Genomic DNA, 23,370 nt, shown 5'->3' with positions numbered 1-23,370 from the left:
GCAGACCAAACAGGGCAGCGGCGTCAAGCCGGAAGATGAGATGAGCGTGGATGCGCCCGCGTCTGCACCCCAGTCTGCACCCGAGAGTGCGCCCTCGCAAGCAAAGGCGAAAAGTCAAGATCAGTTCAGAGCGATGCTTCGGAAATGAAGCGAGTCCCGTCCAGGTTGTTCACTTGCTTGCCAGGCTTTTCGCTGCGGGCGCGCGCCCGCATTGGCGCAGGCCTCTCGATGCTCCTCAGACATGCAAAAGAACGAAAATGTACCTCTTTTGTTTTTCTCGCCCCCGCCGCCCAGACTTGCGAGCTGCGTGGTGTGTTCTGATACTGATACTCGACGGAATGCGGGGCGAAGATCTGATCCGCGGTACGCGGCACAACGCGGCACTGAGATCTGTCGCTGAGCTGAAAGAGCGCGGTGAGGATGCAGCGAAGCAAAGGCAAGCGCAGGAGGAACGTCCGATGGAGCATGCATTAGAAACGAGTCGTATGAGTAAGAAAAGACGAGGGGGGCCTGGCGGGCGAGGGCGCTTCAAAGCTTGTTATCGATGATCCACTGAAGCGTGATCTCGTGGCTCTCTGGGCCAGTGCGGTGAGGGACGATGCCGTGTCCTGTGAGGGGAATGATTTCGCTGGTAAAGTTGGAAGCGGCAGGGTAGAGCATCTTTACGCCGTCTGGAATGGCGGGGGATTGCGATTGACAATCTGCGCCGCAAAAGGGGAGATCGTGATCGCCATTGAGCACCAAGACGGGTTTTGTAAAGTTTGAAGCGGGCGCGGCGATGGAGGCTAGGGAAGCGTAGGCTCCCAGCGTTACGGGTTGCTCCGTCTTGCGAGCCAAATCGATCGATGCGGAATCGGCATTGGACGGGTCGATGAAGTTTTGCACGTTGGACACTTTGCTGGCAGATGCCAACCAGATGCCCGACTTGTCCTTGAGACTAAGCTCGCTCACGCTGTTTGCTTGCGTGTAAGCTCCGCTCAGGATAAAGGTGGCGGTGAATTGCGTGGCGGTGGAGAATCCGGTCAAGACGACACCGTCGATCAGATCCGGACTGGTAGCCGTCACCGCTTGACTCTGGGCAGATCCGTACGAGTGACCAATAGCGACGATTCGGGCATGCTTCTTACCGCCAATATTGTTGCTGTTCTTGGCTTGCGTCAGGATCTGTGTCAGGATGGCTACCTCGGTAGGAGCTTGCACGGTGCTGAAACCTCCTTTGGATGGCGTCTCTGATTCGCCAGTGCCCAGTCGATCGTAGATCAAGCTGGAGTATCCGTGAGAGGCGGCATGACGAACAAAGGAGTAGGATTTCTTGTAAGAGTAGTTCCAGTATGAAGAATCGAATCCGATGCCGTGCGTGGCGACGAGCAGAGATGAATTCGCAACGGCGCCTCGCTTGGGCTCGCAGTAGTGCGCAGCGATGCGGTACGTGGCGTTGTTGGTGTGCTTGGTGCCGGGCATGTGCGCTGCTGTCCAATTCTTTTGACGCTGCGTGAAGGCGAGCAGAGTGTCGGTCACGTAGGAAGCGTTGCTGTAATTGTCATCGACGTTGATAAAGTCGACTGAGGAAGATGAAGAGGCGGGTGGGGGGAAAAGGGGGGACGGAGAGGGCGGCAGAGAGAGTGCGAGATGAGATGGCTTGGGGATCAGGATTTTACTTGGCGATGTAATCCACATCGACATTTTCCCCACCGTGATCCTCTCCTCTCCCTTACTCACCATTCTGAGCGCTGATCTTGGCGTTGATGGTGAGGTCCTGGCAATTGATGTTGTCCAGGCCCAAGGGTCCCGCTTTGGAGGCGTCAGTGAGCTCTGGAGTCGAGATGGCCTCGCCCGAAGAGGTTCCATTGCCTGGGCCAGGAGCGATGACCGCAGCATTGGCAAGCGAGGCACCGAGCGTCCATGCCAATGGCAAGAGTGCGAGTGAGCGAGCAAGCATGGTCGATCCGCGAAAATGGTCCAACGTCGTCGTCGTCGTGGTCGAATGTGAGCGCGAGTAGGATGTGAGGATGAGATGTTGCGTGGGTGTGTGGTGAGGGGCTGAATAGGAGGTACGTGGTTCGCCGTATTATAGCTCTGGCTCGCACCGGGGTGCTGGATGGTGGAGCTGCAAAGCCGTTAGCGTGAGTGGAGCCGCAGGCTGCAACACCACTTCCTTCCTCTGTCTCCCCCCTCCACCTCTGCCGGCCTTCGCTAGCACAAGATTGAGGCCCCGGCCTGACGGAGCTTGAGAACTCGAGACTGCCTGCATGCATGCATGAATGCATGCAGCTGGACTGGACGGACTCGCACGCACAAGCATGGAATCAAAAGTATCAGACCAGCATGTCTGGCATAGACACCAGACGGAGCGCCGATCGATCTGCAGTGTGAGTCTGGCCTATTCGCCGCAGGTGCATGCATGCTTGCTGCCGTCCGCGTCTGTATAGCTAGGTAAGCAGGGCGGAGAAACCTTGGAAAGAGGACGCGCGGGCGCGGACGCAGATTCAAGATGCCGTGCCGATGTCTCACTCTTTCGCTCTATCACTGCTTGGGAAAATCCGCAGATGGCTGCCCGGACGGATTGCCGCGCGCGGAGGGGCCAAACGGGATGGAGATTGAGACTGAGCCTGAGCACGAGCAGGAGCAGGAGCACGAGCAGGAGCAGGAGCAGGAGCACGAGCACGAGCACGAGCACGAGCCCGAACTGCAAGCAGGTGGAGCGAGCGGTGCTTGCGGCCGGCCCTTCTGAGCTCGGCTGGTAATGTTACCGTACCGTACCGTACCGTAAGCTACGGTACTGCACGTTGAGTATGACGAAATTGCCTGCTGATTGGGGGGTTGCTACTGCAGGCAAATGACTCGCGACTGGGGTGTGCACGCTAGCGTACCGCCGACAAGCCTGACGGCCAAGCAGCACAACATACTCGCGACTCTCGGAGACTGTTTGACTGCACAGTACGCGAACGGACGCACCCGTGACTACTCGGCGGCTTGCTGCACTTGCCGACTGAAATCTGCTACAAGCTGCCCCTCGCGCGCGCAGCATGCATGCATCGTGTAGATCCCGCATCGATGCTGTGCTGTACGATGATACGCCGGCCGCATGCAGCAGCAGCCGCAAAGCACCCGTGGGCCCGTGGCAGCAATTGACAAATGAATTGACCTCCACACACCATCCATTCGCATGGCTCATGTCCAACTATTGAAGGTGCAAAGGATCGCATCTCTTGCCCCCGCCCCTCCACCTTGTGCGCCGGCCGAGATGGCTTACCAAATTGCATGGGATACTTTTGGAACGCGAGCACGTTGCTTCCGTCTTGAATGTAGTCAAGGACTGGAATTGAATGGAAGTCGCCCAATGAAGGGCCACGAGTGCGTCATGTCGTGGCAGCAGGTCTGACGCTACGAGCCCACCCGGCCGCTTGCGGTAGCGTCGTAGAGTTCACGATCGAGTGGGCATGCTGGTGAGAAATCAAGACGCGCGGCGACCGCACCGCACCGCGTCACATTGCGCGCGCGTCCTTGCATGCTGATGTATGTGTGTGTGTGTGTGTGTGTGTGTGTGTGTGTGTGTGTGTGTGTGTGTGCGGTGTTGGCGTGGTCACAGCTGAGTACCGCGCGCGCGCGATTGCTCATCACTCGCGGCTCTATAACTCGCCGCACTGCACCAGTCAGAGTGGCCCCTATATAGCTGCATCGTGCGACACTGACACTCAAAGACTCGAACTGCCGCTTCCCATGCGCATGCGCACTTTCGACTGCTGCAGGGGCAAAGATGCATAAGGTGTACTGTAACGTGTCGGTCGGTCGGTCGGGTGATGGCAATCAGAATGGTGGGAGTGATCACGAATGCTGTCAAATTCAAATGGTGATTCGATGCGGGCCATCGGTTGGACACACTGGTGACTCGCGCCTCATGAGACATGCCAAATACCCACGGCTCTTGCTCAAACTCAAGACTCCATCATATATACCATGACTTGACTCTACCAAATTTGATCTTCACATCGTTAAAACACTCACGTGATTCGATTTGCTGGGGATTCAAGATTTCTTTCCCCACTCAAGCCTCACATGCGATGGAGCGCAAGATGACAGGCCGACGGAGAATCACGGAGTGGAGGCTTTCCTGCGCGTTGCGAAACCCCATCATCCATCCCACCACCCCCATATCATTCACTGCGGTCAAGTCCGCACACAAGATCGACCCACCAGCGCAAGCAGCCGGACCGGACTCGCCCCGCCCTCCTTCGTGCGCTGATCGTCTTGTTGCGAGTTCGTATTCTCCGCGCAGACAGGCGAGATGAGGGTTACGCGCCCCCCCATTCCCTTTTCTGCAAGACTTTCGAGGGTGGCAAGCTTGTGATGAACGAGATTTTGATAGGCGCGGGCAAAGGGGGGCAAAAAGAAAGCTGCATGGGGGCTGGGGGGGAAATGTCGCGTCACGTGCACGTGCACGTGCAGGTCATGCTCTTGTCGTACGAGCGAGCGGATACAGCAGCTTGCTGGCCCGAGCGCGAGCGCGAGCGCCAAGGTCACGGATTTGTTGCGCGATTGCAGCGTGCTTTGAGCCATGTAGCTAAGGCGTGTGGTACAAGCTAGCGAGCGCCCCAGTGGACCGCGGGTGCGGCGCACGTGCAGCCTCCGCTTGATAGGCCCCGCATTCTTGCATGATTTCATACGGACGAGTGAGTGCACCAGTCAAAGTTTGTCACACGACAATCAAGAATCATCTGAATGACGACCTCTGGCATCGCACGCACGGCGTAGGCTCGATGTGCGCCACTCATCTATCATCTATTCATACCTCGACAACAAATTGCACCTCTCGTGAGTCAAAGTGGGGCTGTTGTGGGCGCGAGTTGGGCGTTAGATTGGACATTCTGATGGGGGAGCAGCGCCAGCGAGATGGCTGCTGTAGGCTGCGCATATGCGCTCACAAAAGGGGCGCAGCTGCGTATGGGACAGACACAATTAAGAGCAGTCGTTGAAGTCGAACTCATAACAGCGACTCGTGAGCAAGCAATGAAGCAAGCAAGCTCGAGTACAATCGAGGATCAAGCAATCATTTCGAACGACAGTAGTGGTCACGAGTCTGCGCTACCGCGATCCTACATGGGCGTATAGCGAAGAGTGGTGGTGCGTCGCATGGGCAGCAGCAGCATGATATCATCTAGATGCACACATCTCTTGCACTCGTGCCTCGACTGCACTCGGTTGCAGAGCTTGCAGTTCTTGATCTTGAGCGGGAATCAAGCCATCGCAGTCACGAGTCACGAGTCACGAGCGCATGCGGTGGACATTTGCGGTCTTTGCTGACTCGATCATTTCTTCCTCTTCTCATCCTCCACCTCCATTAGGCACGCGATCTTCTGCCGAGCTCACCCCGCTCGCGTCAGGGCTATAGCCAGCGTCACCCTCACAACCACACACCCATATCTCATTCTCCCTCCCCCTTCCAGCGCCCACTCCACCTCCAACATGTCCTCCCATCCTAGCGGCGGCGGCGGCGGCGGCGGCGGCAACTCGGCGTCAGTCCCACTAGACGGCCTCTCCATGATGTTGGGCCATCAGCAGAGCGAAAAAGATCGAATACTGAACAAGTTGCAGATGGCGGCATGGCCAGCAGCGGATGTGGAACTGGTGGCACTGCTAGATGACGGCTTCGACTCGGATCACTCGTCTGCTGCCGCTCCCGCTGCTGCTGCATCCCCGCGCGTCGAAGCGACGAGCGCAGCTGCGAAAGCTGGACTGTTCTCAAAGGGTTTCCTTAGCAGCACCAAGGCTCCTGCTCCACCTAGTACGGCTTATGCCCGCGCAAAAGAAGCAAAGAGGACTTCTAGCACCGCCATGGGCACGGCGCCGACACCTAGGAGCATCGCGGTGCACAGCATGATCCTCGTCTAGTTCTCCCACTTTAAGAGCAGCTTGGGAAAGGAGAGCGAGTGGCAGGAAGCCAAGACTTTGGGAGATGTGAAGCAGGTGAGTAGAAGGTGAGCGTTCGGATAAGCGGCGAGGCACAAGGAGTGCTGAATGGTTTGCATCGTGCCTCGTCTGTGACCATAGGACAAGTCCGCTTTGAAAGTGGAATTGGACACCGATTACGATAGCCTCAAGTCCGTCGTTGCTTTCATCGTGAGTCGCGCAGCACAGCTAGGCCCTTCGCCATGCCCAAATGGCGTACAGCGAGTCGAGAGGCGAAGCTGAGAGTGTCCGTCTCGCTCGCATTGCAGTATCATCGAGATGCTGCTCTGACTGTCAGGTCGCTTCAAGCACCAGCTCTCGTAGCTCTGTACGAATTGGCGGATCGCGTGAGCTGCAGCACCTCGTCTGAACGCGCGAGCGCGAGTCTGACAAACATCCCCTCTGATAGCTGGAAATGGTGCAGCTGAGAGAAGCTGCGCTGGCAGAGTGCAGGAAACAACTGCCAAAGGACCTGTCCTTTGTCAAAGAGGCCATGGCTGATCCTAGCATCACCGCGCACGACGATGTGACGGAAGCACTGATCACAAGCATGCTCGAGGTCAGTCTTGGCGCGATTGGCTACCTCTCGTGCTCGCTCTGGCTTTCTACGTCTGCGCCCTCGCTGACCATGCGCTTGTCTCTGTGTAGAGCATCACGGAGCTGTGCAGCACCGACGCCCATCTGAGCGCGCTCTGCACCAGTCTCGTCGAAAAGGCATGCGAGCCGAGCGTCTCGCAATCACGCTCGAAGAAGCTCATCAAGGCTCTGCTCTTTGCGCTCATCAGTTATCTGAGGTCAGGAATCATTCAAACCTTGCCTCCCAGACCCGGCGACAAGCACAAAAAGGTCGAGCATGGTCCGACGCGACTCGCAGCAGGAGGCGACGTCAACTTTTGCGATTGTTCTCACTGCAGGGCTACAATTGTTGGTGTTCCGTTCGCGCCACCCGACGGGCAAGAGTCGGAAGAGGAAGAAGATTCGGGCACAGAAATGGGCGGAAGGAATGGACATGGCGGTGCAGGTCCAGCTGGAGCTGGAGCTGGAGTTGCGGCGGGACTCGAAAACGGCGCAAGCCATCCTCCCGCGCAAACGGCTAATCCCGCCCTTCTACGAGCCTGCATGTATTGTCGCGAGGATGCCCCACCGACGGTCGATGTCGATGCCATCTACTGCACAGTGTGCGGCTCGACGTTGCTGCAACCTTGCATGGGCTGCTTTGCCCCGCTGCCATTGACCGAGCAGCGATGCGATCTTTGCGGACATCAAAGGAGTCAAGGTGCTCGATTCGAGGAGGAAGCGAGACAGGCTGCCGTGAGGCTCTTTGGCCTCGACCCAAGTGCTGCGGGTCAAGGTCACGCCAATGGACCATTCAGCTCCAACAATGGTACGGCTAGCGCATCGGCTAGCTCGACGCACAACGCTGCCGGTCTTGCAGCGCCACATGCGCATCGCTCATCCAACCGCTCCAGCTCTGGTGCCGCCAAGTCAGCAAAGCACAAGTCTGGAGCGAAGAGTGGCGGCGCAGCTGGACAGAAAGCTTTTCAAAAGGCAAAAGAGAAACCGACGTACAAGGTTCAGACCATCGTCTTGGGACCCTTTGGAAATTCGGACGCTAGGAAAGCCCTCATCAAGTTTCTCGCTTCCGCCGCTGCTTCCGGTTCCGCCTCTGCGTCGCAATCGGTCTCGGACGTTGCGGCTGCGACTGCGAGTGCGAGTGCGAGTGCAACGGCAGCAAAGGAGAAAAAGAGCACGAAGGTGAAAAGCGCATCGCCCATTGACCCTTCGCCGCCTTTAGCGAGCGCGTCTTTGGATAAGAATAAAGGAAAGGGCAAGAACAAGGAGGTCTTTCAGTTCGGATCTGGTACGTTTGGATCGGGCGCTTTTCGACCTGGATCAACGTCCGCTTCGACGTCCGCACCGGCCAAGGCGTCTACACCTGCATCTACGTCCAGATCTGCACCGGCACAGGCACGTGCATCCGGCTCGACCTCGTCAGCGTCGCAACCTCTACAGGTAGACGCCGATTCGACTCCGGAATACAGGGCCCAAGCAGATGCCATGCTGCGCGCTGCCGGCATCAGGCTGCACGGTGCAGGCACGACTTTCATCTATCCCAATGGAGATGGTCCCCGTTTTGATATTGCGCAACTGAGGAAGCAGGCCACCGTGCAGGATGAAGCCGGGGAGGAGGAGGAGCAGGAGTTTGAGACGGAGAGCGATGAGGAAGAGTAACATGGGCTGGGGGTATTTGAGCGGTAGGTGAGGCGAGCAGGTCTGGTTGGGAAGGTGCAGGTGCCTCTGGGATCAGATGGGAACATGCATTCTGTTTCTCCCCTTCGATTGCGCCGTCACCTCGGCAAAGAAGAAGGCAGGCCTACGATTGCAGATATTCACCAAGAGGGCTTGACTGCGTCGAATCTCTTTGACAACAAGTCACGGACCGGGCTGGGCCCAATTTCAATTCGCGCAATCTCTCTCGGCCAAATTCGTGCATCGCGAACGAAAGGAGGGGACCAGATGGGGGGAGGGGGGGGGGGGGGCCCTTTTCCCAAGATGGAGCAAAACCTCCACGCGCAACTTTTTCTGCGCATGTGCAAATCTTCCCCCCCCCCCTCTCCCCTCTCACCGTCACCTTCCTGTTCGCCGAGTGCTGAAGAGTGCGAGATGCAAAAGTCCAGATGTAGAAAGCAAGATAAAATGCGCGCCTGCGCGCCCCTTGGGTACAAACAAAGACGGCCCCAGCCGGCAGATGTGCGAATGAATCTGCATTGAACCCCCACTTGAACCATTTATTTGTGCCGGAAACTTTTTGTTCGTGCGGGCACCCCTGCTGCGCTTCGTGCGGGGGGTGGGGAGGGGGGATGCGAGAGAGATGGGGGCTTGAAGGATTGGCTGGGCTGGAGTTTGATTTGCAGCGACGGAGTGGGGGGGTCCGTGTTCGCAGAGTGTTTGGAGAGGGGATGCGCGACTTGGTACGAAGGAGGGGGCGCGTTACGTGTAGATAGAGGTTTGGTGGGCAAAGCCTACATCTTTATCGCTGGGCGGGACGGAAGACCAAGGGTGTCGGGGCGAGGGGGCCTTTTTTTTCTTCACGTGCCGGTCGGTCGAGCGGCTTGGATGGGGGAGTGGAGGGGAGGGGTCTTCGTCTTCGGAGCTTCCTATTCCCTTCTGATTCACTTTCGCTAGCTTTCTTCGACTTCGAATGCAAGAAGCTCGACACTTGTGATTGTTGCAGCTCGGGCGAAGCGCTGCAGTGGATTGCACCTTTGCGAAGCTTTGATCCGCGCCGGAGCGCTGCATGCTGATCGGTGCGCGAATTTTGGCAACGAAGGGCAACGCGGGGTTTGTACTGACCGTTCTTGAAGAGCAGAATTTCCTGTGGGAAGGTGCGACGCTAGAGAAGAAAGAGGAATGCGGGGCAGGGAATCGTGTACGGATTTTCCTACCAGATGTGCGGGGCAGGGAATCTTGACGAGGGGACCCCCTTTCTCTTCGCTCGTGAAGGAGAACTTTACGCTTCCTTGCCCCTGCTTTCAGAAACCTCCAGCCTTCGACTTCCTTCCCCCTTCAAAGTGGCCCCAAACGAAGACCGCAACTCGAACCTTGATCGGGAAAGGTCTTGAGCAATGTTTTCCATCTCGAACGTGATCACAGCCCCGGGAGGGGGGCCAAAGGCCAGCAATCTGGGCCAAGTCGTACATTACCCCCCTCCAAATCGCCCACAAAAGCGTGCATCCATGCATTCCCCCCACTCCCGAAATCGCAGGAAACCTCCCACATCTCGATCAATCCCCCCTTCTCTCCCTCCGCGCGCACATTCTTCCTGCCGAACTCTTGAGCAGCACGACAACGTCTACTCAGCTTGGCTCCTAGACGGCAAACTGAGCGCTTTCGTGCCGCGCCCCCCTCCTCACGTCCAACTCATGCTCACGCGAATGACGGGGGCGGAGCGGGGCGTATAGATCTATAAGAACACGTGCAATGCGTTGCGCGGGGGGGCATGAAATTTTTCCGCTCGCTGCTTTGCGATGCTCTCGGCACTTTACGACGTGCTCGGCTCTATGAACAAAGAAGCGTCAAAAGGGGAACTTGTGAAGGGGCAAGCTTTGAAATCCGTCTTTCCCCCGCGACTCCCCAAGCTCGCCATCCGATGTACGGAGACAAGAAGAAAAAATTTTCTTGCCCCTCCCACACGCACGCCCACTCAAGGTTGAGCTTTCCAATACACCGCCATGCACGTATCGCCCGCCGTGATGGCCTCTTCCACCAGCACATTCCTCTTCACCTTTTGCTTCTCCTTCCTTCGCTTCTCCTCTGCATTGCAAGTCTTCTCCACCTGCGACGTACCAGACACATTCCCCTCCGACGCCTCTTCTCGCAATCGCGGCGACGATTCGCCATCTCGCAGCGTCCACGCGTCCGGGTCCAAGTCCACGTTGGACACGTTGCCTACGCGCGAAGAAGTCTTCGTTGTCGAGGATAGCTGCAGACGATTATGCTGCGTTGCGATGGGGGCCCAAGGGGGGGGGGGGAGAGAGGAAATTTCCCAACAATCGCATGAGCTTATTGCGCCCCCTCGTCATGCTCGTAGCCGCACACAGCTCGAGCGAGCATCTCCACCACACGCGCAACTCACAGGCATATGCGTCAACGCTCCGCTATTCACATCCTCCTCCGCCAACCTCTTCCTCTCCTTTTCCTTTGCTCCCGCACCCCTCCATCCCGATGCTTGCTGTTCCTGCGCCGCCGCCGGCAAGACAGGTCTCGTAGGCAAAGGATGCAGATGCGCCGGCACGTTCAGATTGTTTCTCCTTCCCGTGCCCAACTGAAAGGCGGAATTGTGTCCCCACACCATCACGTCCCTTCCGAATGCCGTGTGCGTGGGAACGCTGCCGGAATTAGAGGAAGAGGAAGAGGAGACGCCAGAGTCTACCGTGTCGAGTACCAGGGCTACGTGCCCTGGCGCGCCGGCGGCAATCTGCGCGAATCGAAAGGAGAGTCGAAAGGAGAGTTCGTGTCAGTGCAAAGCTAAACGAACGCAAAAGACTTGCCCGTCGGCTCGGCTCGGCGTGGCGTGGCGCCAACGACAAAGACTCACATGATGAATAGGTACAGCATGCGTCTGTCCCGAGAATTCCGAATCTGTTGGCGCGAGGCATTTCAAAAGGGCGAAGCACAAAAAAAGGGGAGGCTCATCTCGTCAGCATGATCAACCAGAGACCGCACCTATCCACCCAGCTCTTTGCCTCCTTCAACATCGCACTCCATCTTCATCATCGCGCAGGAACCTAGCAACTCTGCTCTCGCTCACAGCGCGTCTTCTTCACCTCTCTCCCGCGCGCGCGGACATGAGCCTGCAGCCTACACTCACATTCCAAAAGTCCACTGACAGTCTTGACCCGACTAGGCGCACTGACATGCGGCCACATGGCATTTCCCAACGTTCCCCATTGTCCCTTGCCGCACGCAATCACTTCTATCCTCTCTGCCTGACGAGAGGAAGAGGTGGAGAGGGGTGTAGATTTGCTGTTTTTGACGGAAAGTGTGTTTCCGAAGAGATGGCGACGCGCGTGGGGGTGAAAAGGAGAGAGAGAGAGAGAGAGCGGAAGAAAACCGTAGATGTCAATTTCAATCGTCGACGATGTGGGGGACTTGCGCGCGCCGTACACGCCATGAGACGTCACGGCAATCACTGAATCGCTGGCGGTGCGACACAAGTCTCCTCCTCTGGGCCTTTTTCTCGGGCGCGCGCGCACTCACCTGGGCGGAACTCTCCTGCTGAGGACGAAGAAGCTGTTGTCCGCCGTAGCCTCAATGTGGATGGTGGTGACGTCGGTCGAATCGCTGGCAATGGCTTTCCTCAGGTTGACTTCGGTGGGTGTGGGAATGGCTTCCATGCCCAGATAAGCTCCCGCAAGTCCTGTAGCCGCGTGCGTCTGCTTTCCCCAAGCCAGCGGAGTGCCGTTGGCCGTGAGGGCTAGGGAGTGATGAGAGCCGGCTGCAATCTTTACGATGGGCACGCCACGCAGCGATGGCAGTTCGAATAGCGTGGTGTTGTAGCGAATGGAAAGAGCATGCTCCAAATCTTCGTCTTGCGTCATCACGCTTCTCCGTGCGCGAGGTAAAGGTTGAGGTGGTCTGTAGCCTTCCATACCCGGCGGCAATGCCCAGTCCGGTAAACCGCGCACAGCATGCGGATCTCGAGGAGCCAAAAGATCCACGCTCTTTCCTCCCTCTCCAATCTGCTGCGGCTGTTGATCCCTAAACGCACCAAGTTCGAACTTTTTCTCCTCCGTCGAGCCCCTCTGTCCAAGCGCGTGCGACCTCTTTCCGATCCAAAACCGCGTCGTTCCGCACTGTCCATACTCGTTGCCCGCTCCGTCTGTGCTGCTCACAAACACCCTGCCGTGCGAGGAGAGGGCCAACAAGTGAGAAGCGCCATTGCGGATATCGATGATCTTTTCGTCTTTGGGTAGGCAAAAGCCCAGAGATTGTACGGGTACAGGCGCTCTTTTGGTCGAATTCGATGAAGCTGCTGCTGCTGCTGCCGCACTGCCTTGTCCACGCGAAGCTACGGCGCTCTGACTGAGCAGAGGCACATTGCGATCGATCTGTTTGAATTCGTACTTTTCGTAATCGATCTCGTCCGTGCTGCGCAGATTGAACAGTTTGAACGGGTTTGCGCTCCACGCGACCTTTTTGCGATGAGCATCCTGCAAGCTCTGCAATGCCGAGAAGACGTAGACCTCTCCTCTTCTGCTCAGCGCAAACACCTTTTCATCATTCGCCGTCACCTTGATGATATCCTTTCCCTGCAACGTCTTGATTGGAGCTCTCGCTCTGGTCTCTTTCGACCTGGGAACCAGCTCGTTTGCCCTTTCCTTTTCCCTCCTACGAGCCAGCGGCACCTCGTCCAGCGCGCCCACTACGCCCTTGAGAACGTCGCGCGAGGAGCTATCGAAGAATCCCAGGCCCCACTGATACACGTCCCCTGCAGCATCCACGCAGACGCCGTGCTTCTCCATCAAAGCGATGGAGCGCAAAGCCATGCCTTCAAAGTAGGAGATGGGCCTGGGTGTCTTGACGAGCGTAAGAGAGGGCGCGTCGGGCGCTACCACCAGGTACCTTGCGAGCGCGAAAGCGAAAGTGAAGGTTAGCACGCGCGCCTTGAACCTGGTCTCCATGTCTCCCTCTCCCTCCGCCACCACGCCAGTGCCCCGCTACTCACCGATTACCACCCCAAGCATGAACGCCCAACCTATCCGCTCTATCCCTCATCAACTCCTGCTGACTCTTCTCCACCTCTTGCGCATCCCTACTCTGCCCCTCTGCATCTGCATCAAGCGTGCCATACCCTCCATCGATCCTAGCCGCCGCCGCCGCCGCATCAGAGGCGGTGTGCGGTGGAGCATCGAGGAAGAGGGAATGGAAAAAGGTGAGGGAGATGCCGAACGTTAGCGCGAGCGAGAGCAGCAGCGTACGTGCGTCGAGTGCGTAAGAGCGCGCATCGCCCTCGCCGCCGCTCCTGCTCCTGCTCCTCCTGCTGCCGCTGCTGTACGTTCGACGCTGATGCGTGGCGGTGGACAGATCGACGCGCGATGCGCTGCGCTGCGCTCCAAAGGCAAGATCTGTGCGAGTTGGTCGGGCATACTTTGTATCAGCAAGCATCCTACCACATCCCTGCATCATCCTCTCCTCCATCCTGACAGCGCCATGCACGGCCCTCGCACCGGTCGGTGCCTGACCAACACTGAGCGCAAGAGAAGAGCGTCTGGCAGCAGCAACTGTGCATAACATCGTGCCGCTCTTTGGCATGTGCGCGTACAGATTGGCAGAGGAGGTGGAGGAGGAGGAGGAGGGGGAGGATGATGAGAAGCGTGCGGCCCGTCGAAGAGCAAGTGTTCGGCTTGCTTTCGCTGGCAGGGAGAGTGTGGTGCTTGAGCGAACAGGCAACATGCTGCGGAGGCGGAATTGCACGCAGGGGTGCACGCGGGAGGGGGGTGGAAGCGTTGGATGGATGCTTTGTTTTGTTGTGCAATGGTGGAATAGCAAGGGAGAACGCGCAAGGCTGAATAGCAAGCTGATTGAGCGTAGCCAAGGCAACTCGATCGTGACTCATTACTAAGCCCCGCATCACCTGCGCATTCACGTGATTCATGATTACCCAGCCATGCATGCATGCATGCAAGCGCTATACGCACGTGAAGGCGAATCTGGCATGATCCGTGTGCGCGCGCGATATGAGCAAATAATGCAACCGCATCGTAGTTACGACTGTCACGTGTTGCTCCTCCACAAGCTCGATGAACGTAACGTGCGCGCCAGGATTCTCGACTTGTGAGCGCACTCACGATTCACGATTCACGATTCACGAATCACGATTTCAAATTGATTGAAAGCTGCTGTGCTGAAGAGAACTCTTTGCGGCGCGCGCGTCAAACAGTCCTTCACTCACGACTCACCAGTCATCGATCACGTTTTCAAGACGAAGCTCTTCCATGGAGGGGCGCTCGCAATCGCAACCTCGCAGGGGTACATATCTTGAAATCTTCAAGCAACCCCGCCGCGCAGATTGAATTTGAATTTCGGAAATTCGAATGGCGACACTCGGGATGGGGGAAGGGTCGGCCGGGCATTGCTACGAAAGCCATTCCCATCGATGCTTGAATTGGACTTCGAGGAGCAATTACTCTACGCTTCCCCACGCCCATCCGATCCTCCCCTCCATGCGTCTATCCATGCACTCTCATCCCATATCCCTCAATTCTGACGTCTCAAAGGCTGACAGGACCAGCTTAGCTTCTCCGCATCGTGAAGGGCGCTCAGAGTCTTGCAACTCTCGCGAGAGCGCGCACAACTCGCACCCCACTCCCCCCCCCACGCAACATTCAAATTCGGACCGGTGCGATCGACCGATGCGAGAAAGCGTTCACGTGATCCCCCCCGAATGCTGCACTGCCCATGTGGGTTGTTCAGAAGCGACTCGGCAAGAAAGTGAGCAGAAACCCAAGGTTTGAGGGGCGCGAGAGATGGATGCATTCGCGATTGAAGAGGTAGAAGAGAGAGGGATCTCAGGTATGTGGATGACTTATCTGCATGTGGCGTGGGCGTGCGCGTGCGCGTGCGCGTGCGCGGCACGTGACACTCACACTAGGAGTCAAGCGTCTCTTCTATATACTTTTGTTTGACCATGACTCACGCTCACGGCTGTTGTGACTCTAAGCTCGCACGCGCGGATCTTTTGAGGACCACTGCAGCGGGGACACTCGTGAATGAGCTAGGTACGACTGACTCTTTTGGTAGAAAACCCGTCGCGTGACCCAGCGGCAAAGGGATGGGGAAGGCGTTTCGAAGGAATTTCAAGGCTGAGCAAGAGGGCGAGCGAGCGTCGAGTCGAGTCTGCACAGGATCGTGCTGTGCTGCGTGCCAAACATCAACACACGGGGGGCCCCCCTTTGCCCTTTCTTTCCGCTTCCCTGTTCCGTACAACAACACCTCCGCAGCGAAAGCTATAGCGTGCCCCCTCTGAAAGGCCATCAGAGACACCATCAACCCTGTTGTTTGCCGCGCTGACTTTCTCAACTCGACTTTGTTGCTCGGAGGATGGGAACTTGGAGCGCAAGCGAAAAAAATTCCCAACCCAACGCCCCCTCGCCCCTCGCGCACGCAAATACGCACATTCTCTCGTCGGCGCGTGCCGATGGGCGTCGGGGGACTTTTACGCGCAAAATCAGAGCAAGTGGTCCGAAAGACCTTTACGCTTTGAGATGTTCAGTTCGAGCGGGGTGGCAAACAACGGAGGGGGGACAAAAAAGGCCCGCGCACGAAGTTTCGGTCGTTTCGCCAGACGACGTTACCCATCAGCAGGTCAGGTAGCCTACTCCCACCAGCACACTCCCCCGCTGACTGCATCATCACAAAGGCGGGCAAAACAATCGGAGCGGATCAATACTGTACGAGGCGGCACGGCACGGCACGCATTCACGCATTGCGGTCGGCGCTGCATGATGCCAACATCGACGCCGACGAGCGTACGTGCGGGGGCGCATTTGAACGGCTGGCTGTACATCTGCATGCTTGGCTGCTCCAGTGTGAGTCAAGAGTCGCATTGCAATCGAGCCCCCCGCTTTCGTCTGCGCGTCTGCGGCGCGCTGCGGTGCGGTGCGGTGCGGTGCGGTGGGTGGGGGCGTTGCGCGCAATCGGAATGCCCCGCCTTTTTGGGGTGCGCTTGCCACCTGTATCGTCGCGCGTCGTGCGTAGTGCCGCGGGCAAGATGTGCACGCTGGGCTGGACGATGGTTGGATGCTGCTGTGCACCCAGCAGATGCAGAGGTCCGTGCCATTCGGATGCTGTGCGAACACTCTACTCGAGCATTCAAGGCAGGTACGACGACGCAAGCGGCGCACAAAGTCAAACGTAGAAAGCTGATCATTTCAGATCTTTTTGTAAAGAAAGATCAGATTCCTATCGTCGACTAGAGCTAAGCTCAGCGCAGAGTTCCGCACGGGCGCGGTGGCGAAATGAGACGCATTTAGCGAGACGATCACGGAACGCCAAGCGGTCGACTTGTCAACGCACCTCGTAGCGCCCTCAAGGCATCAATTAAGCGAAACGTGCGGCGTCGAGTCTTCTTGCTTTCTCTCCTCGCGGTCAAGAGGCGAAATGTTGCAAATTTGAATGTGAGTGGCGAAAAAGAAAAGCATGAGGTGTTTTGAGGGCACGGACAAAATACCCCTCATCTTGGTTCTTTTCGCAAGTCTTCTCTCTTCCTGGACCCAATGCGCCTTTGAAGGGCGCTGCGAGGCTTTTGGAACTTCGGTGTAATGTGTTGAAGAATGTCGTTGCCACTCGTCGTCGCTCGGATCTCGGATGCCCCCACGCATCCCCCAATTGTCACGCCGGTGCCATCGGCGAAAAAGAAAGAGATTCAGCCGACTTGCCTTAGTCCAGATCTTTTCTTCTTCACGATCTTCACGACCGTCATCAGCACTACATCCGACCTGTGCTCGTCTTGCTAATCCTCTGAGCTGGACAAATCAAGCTCGGGGAAGACGAGGTCGAAAGGCTTTTTACACCGCTCCTTGCTAAAGATAAGGAGTACACAGCGTGCTGGTCAGGCTATGCCACTCCACCACCTTTTTCTTCCCTTTGCACCTCTCGTCTACCTCGCTTGATCACGGGGCTGATCTCTGATCGTATCCTCGTGCACGTCGTCGGATCTGACCGTCGAGCCGGTCTCTCGGTCGAGCTCGACCCTGCTCAAAAGAAAGCTCTGGCGTGGACGCGGGCGCGGGCGCGGGCGCACAAGCCAATCAGCGATGTTCGACATGCGCGTCATCTCGCGCGTCTTTGTGCTCGCTTGGCTCTGTCTGGCAGCGGCGCAGAGCAGAGCAGCAATCGATGCGCATCTCAGCATTCTTTCAAAAAGAGCAGGACAAGAATTTCTCGGCGCTATCGAGGGCACGGCACGCTCTGAGCCTGCACTCCATCGAGCCGTCTCACGTCTGTCTCTGACAAGTGATCCTCCATCTCATCGACCGGACAAGGTGGAAAAGTATTGGCGCTGGGCCTCGCACACGTACTCTTCCGACGATGGCAAGCAAACGGTCGTTTGGAAAGCTAGACCCAGCGTCGGAGAACATGTCAAGGCGTGGGAAAAAGCTGCAAAGGTCGGACATGATGGACCGCTCAGGAATGTGAGAGCAGAGGTGAGTTTACGTCCGCATTGATGATCACACGGATGTGGATGAGGCCTTCTCTCATCCTTCGATCGCCACTTGCGACTTTGCAGGCTCTAGGTGAAGGGCACACGACTGGTCTGCCCGACCTTCACAGCGTCTATGCAAAGCATTCGACACCTCGACACGTGGCTTATGCAGAGGCGCGTCCGACGCCAGCTGAGGGCTTCAACACTTCTCCGCCACGCATCCATCCCTCGTCCAAGCGGCTATTGGGAGAAGCACGGCCTGCTCATATTGGAGAAGAAGCCGCAACGAGCAACAAGGCGCAAAGGACCGCGCTTCAAGCTTCGCCAGGTTCTGTTCGCTCCGCCGGCAGAGGAGCTCAGGCAAACCAAACGCCGCCGGCCGATGTGCACATGCTTGAGAATGAGCGAGAAAATGTGCCCATGCCTGTGCGCAGCAACAAAGAGGCTCCTGCGGCCGAGCACGCGCATCGCCTTCAGCAGCCTCCGTCCGAGAGTCTGGGTAGCACCAGTGAAAGGTCGGATAGCGCAGCATCGTCGCGCACTTCATCCGACAAATCATCTGACACGCAAAATCGCAACCCTCGTCCACGACCTTCGGCCGAGCTGTTGGCGCTAGCGCACAAAGCTCATCCGAGCGTTGCCGAGAGATTGCTGCGGTTTGCAGAAGCGCCGGGAAGGTACAGGATGGAGTTGCCTGCTTTTGTGCAGCAACATCATCCTGAACTTGCACGGAAACTCGTCGAGGAACGTTTTGCTACGCCCGCCAAGGAGTTTGCGCAACACGATGCCGATCATGCGAACTCTTCCACGCGTGCGCATGCGTTGAAAGACGCCCAGAGTCGTCTTTCTCCCACGGCTGCTCCGGACCAAGGGCGGGTGGTGCACGGCGATGCGCACACACATGCACCTACGACACCTTTACCTGCTCCTGCTACGCTCCAAAACTTGGCCCATGACAGTCTACACGACGTCCCGATGCAGCACACCCTCGCCGGTGCCGCGTGGCGTTCGGCAACCAAGAGACCAGCGCAAGAGCTCGATGTGGACAGGTCAAAAATGCCTCGAACATCGCAAAGCACACTTCGAAGCCCGCTTTCTCCGGGAGTCGTGGCTCTTTTGCGTACCAAGGGAAGGGCACAAGGCGCTAGTCAGGCCGCACCTTCTGGCTCGCTGCACGACACGGTCTCACACCGTGCCCTAGGCGGGGAGTCGCCTGCTACCGTTCCACGGGACGCTGTGCGTGCGACCACTTCAAGAGAGCCCGCTTTGCCTATGGCTGCACCGTCTACTGCTGCTCCAGGTCCAAGTCACCGCTTCAGTGATGAAGAAGTTGACAAGATGTGGCGCGAGACGATCAAGTCGATCAAACACAAGAATCAGGCTCACAGTCTTCGTCCTCCGGCTGCGTCGAGCTCTACAGCTCCACCAGGCACTCTAGGATTCCACACGCAGGTAAGCGAGACTATCGCTTCTCAAAGGGCGGGGATTGCAAATCCCTTCCGACCCCAAGCGCCGGCTCCGAGGCCAGCGATACAAGCAAGGCCTGAAGGTACTGGACCTGACTATCAAGGCGTCTCACCGCGCTCGCCGTCCAATCAGCGAATTGAACTTCTGACGCAGGTGCCAAGACTGCCGGCACGGGAAACTGACGCTGTTCGTCCCGCAAGGCCTGCAAGAACGCCGCCTGGTAGTCCTGCACGAGAAGCAGAGCAAGACTCTCGCCAAGTTGCTGACAGAGCCCCATTGAGGGGATCTGCATCGCAGCGAACTCCTGACGAAGCGCAGCACAACGACAAACGAGCCATGGACGAGCTGCGCGTCCAACTTCTCGACAAGCGAGCTTCGCGCTCGCGCTTGCCCTCCTTGACGGAATTCTTCGACGATACGTCGCGCCCTGCATCAGATGTCAGATCGACCATAGATCTGAGCGGACCGGAGCGTTCACACGGCTCGCCATTATGGGGCTCGGGTCACGTAAAGAAGATGGCAAGTGCGTGGGATAGCCATTTGGCTCGCGTGCAGTCGCCCTCTGCTCGCCAGCAGCCCATCCTCGCTTCTGAACTGGTCGTCGCGAGACCAGTGGACGGCGAGTCGAGCACTTCTCACTCTCAGCATTTGTCCGACCAGCCTAGGCTCATGAACATCTCTCCCAGCATTCCTGACAAGAAAGTCGTACGCACTTCCCTTGCCAGACAAGAAGACATGAGGCGCTTGCAGTCTAGTTCGTCAGGAAGACAAAACGAGTCTTTGGACAGGTATCGTCGCTCACTTCCAGCCCTTACGGATACTCTGCTTCGGCGCGAAGGGGAGCAGACATATGCACCGGAACAACTCGTCTTGCGCGCTCCAACACCACCCACATCCGCTGAAGTTGGCCCCGCCGCACCTTTCGTCAGACCCAGCGTCAAGCAGATGGTGCAAGCTTTCGAAAATGTAGCGAGTCGCGGAAAGGAGAGTTTGGATGCTGTACGAGTGCCCGTGAGTTGCGCAATATCTCCGTCTCATGTCGACTCTGCTGACGCTGCTGCTACGCGACAGCATGCCACACTTGGCAGTCAATCTTCGCCCCTCGTTTTGCCGGGACCGTCGGTACCGCACCGAACCGCAGCTGCTTCCCAGCCAGCCGCGCGTGAAGAAATAAGAGAGGTCGGAATCCACCACTCTCGCCTCGTGTCTTCACCGCCACAAGCGGAAGCGCCTAGCCGCAGCTCCCCTGGCAACACCGCAACGCACTCGAGCACAGAGCATGACGCGCCACGCCCGGCTCTTGCTACCAATAGCGGGAGGCAAATCGTGCGACATGTGGTGTCCGCATCTCCTCCCGTCCCTGCGGGTGGCGGGATACAGACCCAGCAACGAGCAGTCTCCCAACCTCCTCTCGCAAGACATACGACGAGCGACTCGAGTTCTGATCCCTTGCACACATCGGATTTCATGACGACGACGCAGCCATCTTCGAGCTCATCCTCTTCGAGCAGCTCTAGCAGGCGTGGACCTGTGCGCAATCGCACTGCATCAATGTCTTTGCACACCTCGGACTTTTACACAACGTCGACTAGTGCAGGGACAAGTAGTCACACATCACACAGCCCGTCAAGCGGCAGACAAGGACCGCGTGGGCATGCGGGCCATGCGTCGAGATCAGGCAGGCAGCGAGGCCCCGGCTTGGATCTTCCCGACCTCAACCTTGGACCTGTCCGCACGCACACGAGTGCCTCTGGAGCACGAGCGACCGCCTCCCACGCGGCACCGAATGATTGGCTCTCTCTCGCGACGCCACAGGGAGCGTCGCACCCCGATAGTGCAGCAGCACACGCGCTACCAAGCGTCGGAGAAAGCTCTCATACCCCTTCCTCTACACACAGAGGCCAACCAGGATCTCACCGAGATGAACAGCGAATCGTCCCCTTGTCTGGCGCTGACCCATCTACCAGCGAGCGCCGACTCTCTTCCTCCCGTTTTGGAGAGCATCTGGCCATTGCGCATGGGCAACAACCTCACGCTCAGCACGCGGAGCTCACCGGCAATCGTAAGCGAAAGTCTGGAGGGGAAGAGGCTGGGCCTTCTCGTTCTTTGGATCAAAGGGATAATGGCGCGGCTGTGCAGCATTCTGAACAGCATAGAGCTGGTGCTTCAACGATCGATGACTCGATAGCGCCAAGACGCTCTCTCAGACAACGTACGACTCCGCAATGGTTGCGGTCCGAATACGAGGCCAGTCTTGTCGGGGAGGCGAACGCTCCGCAGCCCAGAAGAGGACGCGGTCGGCCAAGAAAGCAGTCGACTTCGAGTGCTGCACGCTCGCCGCAGCTTCAACGGCGCTCACCGGAGCTGCAACGATTCTCGAAACTGGCATTGGACGGCAAAGCAAGAATGTTTGAGCAAGGAGAGAGCAGCAAATCCAAGATCAATGCAGTGCTCGAGTGTTCAAAGTGCGGCAGACTCACCTGCGCCGAATGCGGACAGGTGCTGGCACAGCCAAAGGCTCGCCGCACGCTCGGAAGCGCCCCTGAAGCTGCTGCGCGCAAGTTTCGCCTTGCCACTCCGTTGGAGATCATGGCGGCCAAGGAACGTCAAAAGGGGGTGGAGAAGCTTCAGCGCTACGCGTACGCGTTTTCGCCGAACAAACCTCAGCCGGAGATGAGCACTGTGGTCTCTACTCAGCGCGGCACGCCGTATGTGGGCCCAAACCCTCGCATTGCCGACTACAACAAGCAGGTGCAGACGGCTGACTCCAAGGTGCGAACGCCAGAAGCTACTTTGGCGTGGCTGCATGCGCAGTCGAGAGCGCACGCTCTGCCTCAGCCACGGCTGACCAAAGCTATCTTTCAGCCTCGCGTGCCTGCTACACCTCTGCGGCCATCGAGTACTGAGACAATATTGAGGAAGCCCAAGTTGCGCCGAAAGATCCCAAAGCCTCTCGAGCGAATGCCTACCATTCACGAGGAGCGAGAGTTTATCCCCAAGCTCAAGCAAGCAATCTACCGCAGAGGCTCCCCCTTGAGGTCACCTCCGCATTCTCCCGACTCGCCTGTGGATCTGGGTCTGGCAAGTCTGTTGCACGAGATGGAACAGCAAGACGCAAACCAAATGTCGCCTAGAACTCGCAAGGAGCACTTGGATGCGCTCAACCAGGTCCGCCTGAGCGTGCATGGCATGCAGCACGTGCCCTCGCACGAAGTGTATGAGCTCGGTCACAGGCTCGACTTTTTGGGTGCTGAACGGCGAAATTTGGCACGATTGAAGCAGAACCACGCGCAACAAGAGGCTTTGTTCCACCAGCTTGCTGGTGACATTCTTGGTCCGGGATGGCAACATGGTCCCCCTGTTGCTCCTACTCGTTTACCGTCCGGCATTTCCACCGCTGATTTGGCTCACCACATCCATGCAAAGACAGGCATGAACGTGGCCGACACTGATCCGGACGACTTGCAGCGAGCCTTGCAGATGTCCATGGAGCCCGAGTCACCCAAACACAAGCGAGCGCGCTCGACAGAATCGATCGAACGGGCGTTTGGCGCGCACAGCGTAGGTCGGCAGAAAGCAATCGTCATCAAAGAGGGCGCACATGAGGCTACTGCTTCGGGTGCAGCAGTTCATGCGGGAAAGACGCTCAGAATCGCAACAGACTCCGAGGGCAAAGCACCGATGCTGTATGTTGAGAAGAAGGCTGCTGCAAAACGGCCACGCACGGACTGGGAGATTGCGAATACCGCCGGATCGGTGAGTTTTGCTATGAGGAGAGTTGAGTGCTGCATCGAATGAGAGCTCGACCTAAAGGATTTTAAGAGACTTATATAGGTGCATAAGGTGGAGGCCTGTGCGCTCTTCAGACCGTTCAGCTGCCTCGAGCAGTGCAGGGGACCGTGCGCGCGATGATATGCCACCTATAGGCTTGCTGAATGACGCTCCTATCCATGCACAGAGCGGATTGACTCCCGAGCAGAAGGCTGCAGACACGGCTGAAAGAAAGCCGGCGGCCCATTCACCTATTCATTCGGATCAGACGATGCACATTCTTCCTTCCCCAACGTCTTCCCGCGGACCTACACGATCCGACGAGACCATGCATGACGTTTTCTCTCCTTCTCCTGACCGCACGGCCTCTAGCTCTGGCAGCAGCAACACTTCGTGGAATGTTCACGATCATCAGCACGAACATCAGCGTCGGGACAACATCTCAGCCACACTCGTCAAGCGAGGACCACCAAGCCCAC

The 23,370-nt window shown here is 57.6% G+C and overlaps 5 protein-coding genes across 5 annotated transcripts; 2 read left to right on the top strand and 3 right to left on the bottom strand.

The window, feature by feature from the left end:
* Positions 1–49: 49 nt before the first annotated feature.
* Positions 50–1,994, bottom strand: IE81DRAFT_325145 (alpha/beta-hydrolase). The gene is made up of 2 exons (XM_025514427.1): positions 1,720–1,994; positions 50–1,562 (listed from the first exon to the last, which is right to left on the bottom strand). Exons 1-2 carry the CDS (start codon positions 1,937–1,939, stop codon positions 529–531), a joined length of 1,254 nt encoding a protein of 417 aa, XP_025368043.1. The 5' UTR covers positions 1,940–1,994; the 3' UTR covers positions 50–528.
* A 2,043-nt stretch (positions 1,995–4,037) lies between these two features.
* Positions 4,038–4,703, bottom strand: IE81DRAFT_200623 (hypothetical protein). Its single transcript, XM_025510877.1, has one exon. It carries the CDS (start codon positions 4,660–4,662, stop codon positions 4,168–4,170), a length of 495 nt encoding a protein of 164 aa, XP_025368042.1. The 5' UTR covers positions 4,663–4,703; the 3' UTR covers positions 4,038–4,167.
* Positions 4,704–4,993: 290 nt separating this feature from the next.
* Positions 4,994–5,944, top strand: IE81DRAFT_200803 (hypothetical protein). The gene is made up of 2 exons (XM_025510879.1): positions 4,994–5,121; positions 5,343–5,944. The coding sequence occupies exon 2, from the start codon at positions 5,464–5,466 to the stop codon at positions 5,887–5,889; it is 426 nt and encodes a 141-aa protein (XP_025368041.1). The 5' UTR covers positions 4,994–5,121; positions 5,343–5,463; the 3' UTR covers positions 5,890–5,944.
* A 749-nt stretch (positions 5,945–6,693) lies between these two features.
* On the top strand, positions 6,694–8,627 carry IE81DRAFT_200760 (hypothetical protein). The gene is made up of 2 exons (XM_025510878.1): positions 6,694–8,417; positions 8,557–8,627. The coding sequence occupies exon 1, from the start codon at positions 6,937–6,939 to the stop codon at positions 8,176–8,178; it is 1,242 nt and encodes a 413-aa protein (XP_025368040.1). The 5' UTR covers positions 6,694–6,936; the 3' UTR covers positions 8,179–8,417; positions 8,557–8,627.
* Positions 8,628–10,150: 1,523 nt separating this feature from the next.
* Positions 10,151–13,998, bottom strand: IE81DRAFT_316005 (RCC1/BLIP-II; the record flags this gene model as incomplete). Its single annotated transcript, XM_025512549.1, has 7 exons — positions 13,175–13,998; positions 11,707–13,071; positions 11,318–11,472; positions 11,045–11,088; positions 10,583–10,924; positions 10,301–10,444; positions 10,151–10,231 (listed from the first exon to the last, which is right to left on the bottom strand). Exons 1-7 carry the CDS (start codon positions 13,900–13,902, stop codon positions 10,151–10,153), a joined length of 2,859 nt encoding a protein of 952 aa, XP_025368039.1. The 5' UTR covers positions 13,903–13,998.
* Between the last annotated feature and the right edge of the window lie 9,372 nt (positions 13,999–23,370).

This window comes from Ceraceosorus guamensis, assembly GCF_003144195.1.
Source record: "Ceraceosorus guamensis strain MCA 4658 unplaced genomic scaffold IE81scaffold_54, whole genome shotgun sequence".
Lineage (NCBI taxonomy): Eukaryota > Fungi > Basidiomycota > Exobasidiomycetes > Ceraceosorales > Ceraceosoraceae > Ceraceosorus > Ceraceosorus guamensis.
This window is presented reverse-complemented; position numbering and strand designations above follow the sequence as displayed.

Excerpts from the sequence above, each read along its gene's own strand:
- IE81DRAFT_200803 (XM_025510879.1), top strand. The coding sequence starts at position 5,464 with ATGTCCTCCCATCCTAGCGGCGGCGGCGGCGGCGGCGGCGGCAACTCG.
- IE81DRAFT_325145 (XM_025514427.1), bottom strand. The coding sequence starts at position 1,939 with ATGCTTGCTCGCTCACTCGCACTCTTGCCATTGGCATGGACGCTCGGT. Across the intron at positions 1,563-1,719 it reads CAAGATCAGCGCTCAGAATG|TCGACTTTATCAACGTCGAT; the intron begins GTGAGTAAGGGA and ends CATCTTCCTCAG.
- IE81DRAFT_200760 (XM_025510878.1), top strand. The coding sequence starts at position 6,937 with ATGGGCGGAAGGAATGGACATGGCGGTGCAGGTCCAGCTGGAGCTGGA.
- IE81DRAFT_200623 (XM_025510877.1), bottom strand. The coding sequence starts at position 4,662 with ATGAAATCATGCAAGAATGCGGGGCCTATCAAGCGGAGGCTGCACGTG.